Raw genomic sequence first — 8,109 nt, forward strand, 5'->3', positions numbered from 1 at the left:
CCAATCGCCATATTGCATCTCAAAGTTTATTTTTGTTACTTTGTCATTGCAATGTTTCCGGCACAATGAACGTCATTAAATGTCATATATAAGAACTTGCGTTACATAGATAACATATAAAATATATTTAATAGCATTTCATTTCGAAAACATTGGGGATGCAGATCGTTTCCACCCCTGCATGTTGTATGGGTAGCGTCCACCGCCCAAAGAGTGTTATCCACGCATGCGCATCCCACTAAACAGAAGGCACACGAAATGGCGTCTGCTGCAGGTAAGAGCCGTGTGAACTCTTTTGTAGCATTCAAACGCAATTTAGCGTTTTAAACAATCATATTTAAATATATAATTATTTAAATTTTATTTCTAAACGCTAAGGGGATATCTATGTTACATTACACTCGGTAGACCGGTGAAATTGTCCTGTTACCCTGAGTACCGGTTGGCCTTGGCTGGTTGCGTTAGCCGGTTTGTTCTGCCTTCGTGTGGAAATGGGGGAGGGGCTGAAAAACTGCGGAATTTCGCATTTTATGGACAAATACAATACGTGTCTTAAAAACATGCGAATGATTCATTTTTAATGTGTTTTTTTATCGAAGTTGTTTCATTTTACCACCGGTTTTACGTTGCCGGCATGTTGTTGCTTGGCAACGTTGTGCTATAGCCGAGTGGCGGGCTAACCATTGTTAGCTTGATGGACTGTGTTGAGTTGATAATAAAAGCTGTTACTTTTTTTTCGATGCGAAATAAATCTTTAAAATATAAATAAATACTCCTCTCGGTGTCCTTTTCTTGATCTTATTCTTGTATCTGGATTTGCATTGCAATTTAAACACTACCTTCTTTTAATAATGCAGAGAATATAATCTATTTACATTTATGCATTTGGCAGACGCTTTTATTCAACAAACTTGCAGTTATTTCGTTTGTTCTTAATGTATTTTAATTCATGTTCATTTATCTTCTTACCGACAGATTACAATACTTACAGCCAGGCTGGAGGCCAGCAGGGGTATGTATATCACCTGGAATCCTATATAAGTGTTGCTTTTGTCTCTCTTTTCAGCAAGAAATAAGGCAATAAATCATCTTTTATGCGATCAGGTACAGCTCCTACACGGCCCAGCCCTCACAGGGTTACGGACAGAACACCCAGGTAAACAAACACCTTCTATTGTGCCTATAAACAACACAAAGGCGATTTAAGTTGTCTGTGTCGCTATCGCAAACTTGATTTTGCTTGTTTTTTATAGCAGTCATATGGCCAACAACAAGGATATAGTTCATACAGCCAGCCGGCAGATTCAACCTACTCCCAAACTAGTAGCTCCTCGAGCAATTATGGTCAGCAACCCTATGGGTCATCCTATGGACAGCAACCACCAGCTAGTGGTGTGTTCTTTTGTTGTGTCTTCCTGTGGTCAGTCAATTTATAAGTGTTATGTTTATATTCTGATTTTACTGATGCTCTATAGGTGGTTATAATGCTGCTCCAGCTGCAGCCTCGAGCTACAGTCAACCTGCGCAGAGTTACGGAGCTGGAAGCTATGATTCCTCCTCCACAGCTGCTGCCTCAACCACAAGCAGCAACCAGACATCATATGGTGGGCAGGCCAGCTATGGGTCTCAGTCTGCGTATCCAGGATATGGACAACAGGCTGCTTCGGCTGCACCTCCTAGGTATCTCACTAAAGTACCTCCGCAGCCCAGGTCTGTTTTTTTACTTTTATTAAAATAGATGACTTATGAAAACGCTGTTTATTTGCAGCACTTACAGTTCTGGCAGCCAGCAGCCTTCTGGATATGAGCAGAACTCCTATTCCCAGCAGTCCCAGCAAAGCTCTTACTCCCAGCAGCCGCAACAGGGGGGATATCAGGGGCAGCAAGGAGGATATGGACAGCAGAGCTCCTACAGCCAACAGGGAGGCTATCAACAAGCTGCTCCCCAGCAACAACAGACTCCGCCTTCCAGCTATGCTCCACCTTCTGGGTCTTATGGACAGCCCCCTGCTAGCCAGTATGGACAGCAGGGAAGCACTGCAGGAAGCTACGGCAAGTCGGATTACAAACCAGCCAGCCAGTATGGTAATGATTGTTTCAAAATAAAATTAGCATTTCAATGTTTAGAAGCTGTAAGAGTTTGAGTGGAATTTTTTTTCTACGAAAAGGAAATTACAGACAGGACCACCAGAACGGCATGGCAGGAAGTTACTCAGGCTCTGAGTCTGGAGGATATGGGGGCCCTGGAGAGGGCCGTGGCATGGGAGGGGGGGAGAACCGCGGACGCGGCCGGGGTGGGTTTGACCGGGGGATGATGCGAGGAGGTGGTGGAATGCGAGGGGGCATGAACCGAGGAGGCATGGGGTAAGTGCTCGTTGTGCATTCTTACCTTACCATATCTTTTTCCTTCAGACAGGAGCTGAAAGAGGCCATACAGAGCTGAGAGCTGCGTGGTTCAGTATTCAACTGAAATAAAACATTATTTTCATCTTCCAAGAGTTATTTTAGACAAAGCAATACCACAGCTAAACGCACATTAAAAAAGATTTTTTTAAACCCTGCTGCTCTCAGCTTTGCCTCATTATGGCTTAAGGTAAGATAAGGACATGCTTTGGGAAAAACAAATTACATTTTTGTGTCATTTTAGCCTTTCATCTTAATCAATTAAATGAGAGAAATCCTATTATACAGTAAAACCTTTTTATTAACACGATCAGATGATTCAAGTACACATTCTTAGTTAACGTCAGACGTGCACATGAAAATATGTTCTCCAAATGGTCTCAGACCTCAGTGTATAGTGTGATCCTTAAGAATATATCCAAAAGGTGTATTCGCTTATTTTACAAGGGATTTTGCCAAGCCTGTAACTGCAAATCTGTGATCTGCAGGCAAAGTTACATTTAAGAAACTCTTAAATGTTGTGTTCAACAAACAATTTGGGTATTTTCAAGTGAAATAGTCTTTTTTTTAAAAGCCACAATATGTACATTTGGACCGCTAAATGGTGCATTTTCGAAACGACAACAAAGGGTGAAGCTAAATTCCTTTCTGTAGGAGAGTGGAATTCTGGGACACGTCGTTTTTACCTTCCAGAGGCGTATGGAGATTGTTTTACTTCTTCTTTTGTCCTTAAGCCTGCTTGCCTCATTTGGCCTACTTTTATGCTTTTTTGTTGTTTCCTTTACTCGCCAAAGAGTTATCGTGATCCATAAAAACAAAACAACAGATGCTGCGTCCCAGATGCTGTATAACCACTTCCGCATTGCTGTAGTTTCTACAACCAGAAACTGAGGGTAGTGCAGAGCAGCGGATATTAAGTATCTTATATGTGACAAATACAAGGGACAGGCTATTATCTTAAATAGGAATTTCTCTGGATTTGCTCATTCTTGGGAACATTTGGGATAATGTAAGTACACAACTGCATGAAATATATCATAATGTGCAAGAGATTTTTGGATATTTCATAACATAATTATTTCATATTGTGGCTTTAATGGTATGTCAAATGTGGGTGTTTTTAAAGGTGTAAATCTGGGTAACATTAACTTGACTATTATCCCGCATAAACGTTTACTTTCTGGTTTAAAACAAATTAACACTTTATAATTTACCCCATTGGTTCCCAAAGACATCTTATAAAGCTGCCAAAGGCGTGAAATTAAATATGAAATTGAACGCAGTGGTGCTCCAAACATAACTGATTTCAGAATAAATTCAGGAACTTGCCCTTATCTTTTATATTCCCTATGCTGTGCTTTGAACACATTTTGATAAATTTGTAGTTTTTTTACAGCGAGTGCTTGTGCACATATCTAAACTAGACAATGTATGGTAACAAAAGGCCATAAAGATACACTGCATTCATTTTCACTCCTTCCTAAAAGGGTATGTTTTCTTTAACTGTGACATAAAATTTGGATTGCAATTGTCTTGTGAATTTTGAAGCTTTTTCTTTAACATGCTTTGTCGCATTTATACGCTACAGGTAACAAAGTGAGAGCCATGTAAACACATCTATACTTTTACAGTACCACTACTCAGTTCTGAGTCTGGGCCGGCAGCCTTTTGAAATGGGGACTTAAAGTTGGTGGTGTCAACATTTAAAGCGAAGAAGTGTTTTCCTACAAGAATGAAAGAAACATGTTTTTCAACCCCCTTAAAATTGTATTATTTGAGCATATTCAAACATTTGATAGCCTCTTTTCTGTGTGTAATTATATCGTAAACAATTGTGTAGAGAAAAATGGTGTTAACTTGATTTTCTTTTTTTATTTGACTGAAGTGCATGTACCAGCTTTATGTAAGCAGATTGTTTCAGATGCAGCCACAAACACGCTACTCTTGATGCCTTAACCGTCCTTTTGTTTCCTATTTTAGTAATGATTTTTTTTCCAAAGTGGGTTTTTGTCATATACAAAGTATCCCGGTGAATTAAAACAACGTTTTTGCCATCTTTACTTTTTGAGGTACAGGAATTAAGTAAATACATGGTTTGGGTGTTTTCTTGAAATAGTTTCAAATATGGCACTGTTTAACTTATTTTCATGTGCTAAGGTTGGTAGTATGGCTGCGTCTGAAACAATTAAATCCCAATTCAAGTGTACAAATATCTGGGGTTTTATATTTAGAAATGGTAATAAAGATCAGCCCTCACTAATTTATACAACCCCAATACTGTTCAGCCACAAATGTTTTGAAATTAGGCCAATGGCAATACTGTAATTCTATAACACCCCCAACAGAGCTGTAATCTCAAATATTGTATTTAGAAGGGGGGTAAAGGGTGACTTGTTGGGGGTTAAATTAGTTAGAACTGTGTACATGCCCCCATTACCCCTTTTGTGGTACCGAAGTGGCTGTTTTAAGGGAAATCGCCTTCATATCTTCGCTTATTCCCCCCAGCATCGCTGGAGACAGAGGTGGCTTCATTAAGCCTGGTGGTAAGTTATAATAAGAATCACAAGACAATACACTAGAATTCTCCACCTTTCATGGGTGCTTTTCAAAAGGGAAATATTTAAAACTTTGCGAAACTACACTGCCGGCTAGAGTTTCATTGGTTGAGTAGAAATGGTTCTAACTATTTTTATTGGTTAAAAAAATCCTGAGTATGGACTCCTTCACTGAACACATGCTACTTTTCCTTGACATGTAGGAGTTAACGGTAACTGGCCTACCCAGCCATGTAGCGTATGTTTAATTCAGTGTTTACTGTTTTTTGAAAGGTATGGAGTCCAATTTGGGTCCTTGGTTTTCAAGGGTTTTTAAATAAATTTTGCTGTTTTAGGCACATGGAATAGGTAGCTTTTGAATAGTTAAATTGTTTATTTTTTATAATAATTAAAACATTCGGGTCAGCAGCATGGTATTTTGTGTCTGTCTTTGAATGGTCAGAACAAATGTGCCGGGACAGTCATTACCAGGATTTGGTAGCATGATGTGATATCAGGTGCTTGAGAAACCCAGCCTGTAAACTAACTTGTTTCTCATTCTGTTTTTCCCCTGGTGTCCTCCTTGATGAAAATCAGGACCTGATGGTGGAATGGGTAAGTCTGGAGTTTTAGATTTGTACTTTTGTCTTCAATCTTTGATTGTGTTTTGAACCCCTGTGTGTTCTGTCTCTGCAGGACGACCAGAGGAACAAGATGACTCTGAAAACAGCACCATCTACATCACCGGACTGACTGAGAACGCTACCGTGGATGAAATGGCAGAGTTTTTTAAGCACAGTGGAATTATTAGGGTATTTGATGGTTTACATGTAGTCTACTTTTATCTTTTTGAGATTTTCATTTGTTAATGAAATTGTTACAATTATTATTCTAGATAAACAAACGAACAGGCCTGCCTGCCATCAACATATACACAGACAAAGATTCTGGGAAACCTAAAGGTGATGCCACGCTATCCTATGAGGAGCCTCCATCCGCTAAGGCAGCAGTGGAGTGGTTTGATGGTATGTTGTTTTTTTCTAAACATCTTATTGTGTGTTTAATAATCAAGACCCTAAAACTCAATATTTTCCTCACCAGGCAAAGAATTCCAGAGCAAGAAACTGAAGGTCTCCATGGCTCGGCGGAAGCCTATGATGGGCATGATGCGTGGAGGCATGCCCATGAGAGGAGACCGAGGTGGCATGATGGGACGAGGAGGTGGGTTTTGACATCACCATAGTTATTTATTGTTGTTTAACAGGAAGTGGCATTATTGTGCATTTCCAACGTCCAACAAATCTCTTGTCCTGCAGGAATGATGGGTCGTGGAATGGGTAGAGGGGGTGATCGAGGTGGGTTCATGCCTCGCGGTGGTCCCAGGGGAATGGGCCGCGGGGGACCGACTGGAGGTAACATGCAGCAGAGGGCTGGAGACTGGCAGTGTCCAAACGCGTATGTATTTCAACCGTGGCGCTGTCAATAAGACTTGAGTGCAGGCTCTGATTTAATGGTCCTCTTTGTTTTTCTAGGGGATGTGGGAACCAGAACTTTGCCTGGAGGATGGAGTGTAACCAGTGCAAGGCACCCAGACCCGAAGGCTTTGGACCTCCTCCTTTCCCTCCTCCAGGTTGCCAACTTTTTACATATTTTAAGCATTATGCTATTCCTAATTCAGAACCTTGGGCAGCTGTGTTTTGAGCTTGAGATATTCGGTAGAGAAGATGTTATAGCAGTTAATATTCATCTGCTTCTGTTTGGTGTTCAGGAGGTGAGCGTGGTCGCGGTGGCCCGGGTGGCATGCGCGGGGGCCGTGGAATGGACCGCGGAGGTCCCGGAGGCTTCCGTGGTGGCAGAGGTATGGACCGTGGAGGCTTCAGGGGACGGGGCATGGACAGAGGAGGATTTGGTGGAAGGGGTCGTGGTGGACCTCCAGATGATATGGGAAGGCGGGGACGAGGAATGGGACCACCTGGTAAAATGGATATGAAGTAAGTATTGAGATGCATGTCTGCATTTGATCACGAAGGTCTCGGACTATAAAACATTATCTGTCTTGGCAGCAAATAGATATATAACGTTATTTTTTAATTTTTAAAGGGGAGATCATCGTCAGGAGCGGAGAGAGAGACCATATTAAAAGAAGCCTCGGTGACCATAAAACCCCCTCTTTGTTTTTCAAATGGTTTTAAAGTTGTAATTCCATATTTATAAATGGTTAGTATGGAACTTATTTCTGCTCTGCTGTTAGTCTTGAGTAAATGTTTTATTTTTTTTACTTGTTTTTGTGCTTATTGTTCTAGTCGGTAAAATGAGATGCACATGTTGTAAATGCAGAGTGTTAAGTGTGCCATTTGAAGTCGTCTAATATGTATTTGTTGAACATTGTGAGTTTTTTATCCCAATGCACATAATTTGCTTTTCCCTGCTTTCCTGTGTGCAAATGTTGAATAAAAAACATGAAAAACATTTTCTGGGTTTCTTTTGAAAAAGGAAGGTTTATTAATCTATTAATTTCTTATATGCGTTTGAAGCTACAAACTATCCTTGTATTTTAAAGATTTGTGTAAAGATGTCCTTGTATCTGAAACAAACCGGAAGTCATAAGGTGTAAAACTACACTTAAGAAAATGAGTTATTTAGAGGAGCTATCATAACAAATGCGTTATAAAAATAATAATCCGCCAAAAACGTGAAGTGAAAGTGATTTTTGACCCAAAATATTTGCCAGTTCCGAGTCAACTCCTATTAAATGTTTATTGTGGCGCCATCTTGTGGACAGTATAACGAACTGCCTTTAAAACATCTATTTAAAGTCCTTAAAACAGAAATACTCTTTTGTTTGTTGCTGAACCACACGTTGTGCTTCGTGTAATATTGAATCATATACTCTAATAGGTTATATTACATTTTGAGCATATCTCTCTTATTTTAGCAGATTCTCAGCCATCCGTGCCCCCGTAATGCATCTACGTCATCCAACGTGTTCCCCCAAAGCCTGACATTTTTCATCATAGCTCTCAGAAGCGCGTCCTCTCCATCAGTGACTCCTCACCGTGACCGCGGATTTGACTCCTCGCTCCCAAACGTGTTGCGTGCGTGCGCAGGGACGCGCGCGGTTAACGGCAGGTGTCTGGCGCGCTATCCGCAGCAGCCAGACCTCACCGCTCCG

The 8,109-nt window shown here is 40.8% G+C and overlaps 1 protein-coding gene across 2 annotated transcripts; it reads left to right on the forward strand.

Annotated features, from left to right (window-relative positions):
• Positions 1–243: 243 nt before the first annotated feature.
• ewsr1a (EWS RNA-binding protein 1a) lies at positions 244–7,406 on the forward strand. 2 transcript variants are annotated; one of them, XM_079449306.1, is made up of 16 exons: positions 244–274; positions 976–1,012; positions 1,105–1,156; positions 1,254–1,392; positions 1,476–1,680; positions 1,769–2,085; positions 2,169–2,364; positions 4,909–4,946; positions 5,535–5,552; positions 5,634–5,749; positions 5,833–5,962; positions 6,039–6,158; positions 6,254–6,392; positions 6,470–6,567; positions 6,706–6,928; positions 7,038–7,406. In XM_079449306.1, exons 1-16 carry the CDS (start codon positions 259–261, stop codon positions 7,075–7,077), a joined length of 1,884 nt encoding a protein of 627 aa, XP_079305432.1. In that variant the 5' UTR covers positions 244–258; the 3' UTR covers positions 7,078–7,406. The 2 variants fall into 2 exon arrangements, with proteins under 2 accessions (XP_079305432.1, XP_079305433.1); XM_079449307.1 differs by having other exon boundaries at positions 1,254–1,344.
• The last annotated feature ends 703 nt before the right edge of the window (positions 7,407–8,109 follow it).

This window comes from Barbatula barbatula, assembly GCF_947034865.1.
Source record: "Barbatula barbatula genome assembly, chromosome: 24".
NCBI classification, from domain to species: Eukaryota; Metazoa; Chordata; class Actinopteri; order Cypriniformes; family Nemacheilidae; genus Barbatula; species Barbatula barbatula.

What these genes read in the sequence shown, in the direction of transcription:
- ewsr1a (XM_079449306.1), top strand. An exon ending in CAAACCAGCCAGCCAGTATG is followed by an intron (nt 2,086 to 2,168) that starts GTAATGATTGTT and finishes TTCTACGAAAAG; the next exon opens with GAAATTACAGACAGGACCAC. An exon ending in TCCTCCTTTCCCTCCTCCAG is followed by an intron (nt 6,568 to 6,705) that starts GTTGCCAACTTT and finishes TTTGGTGTTCAG; the next exon opens with GAGGTGAGCGTGGTCGCGGT.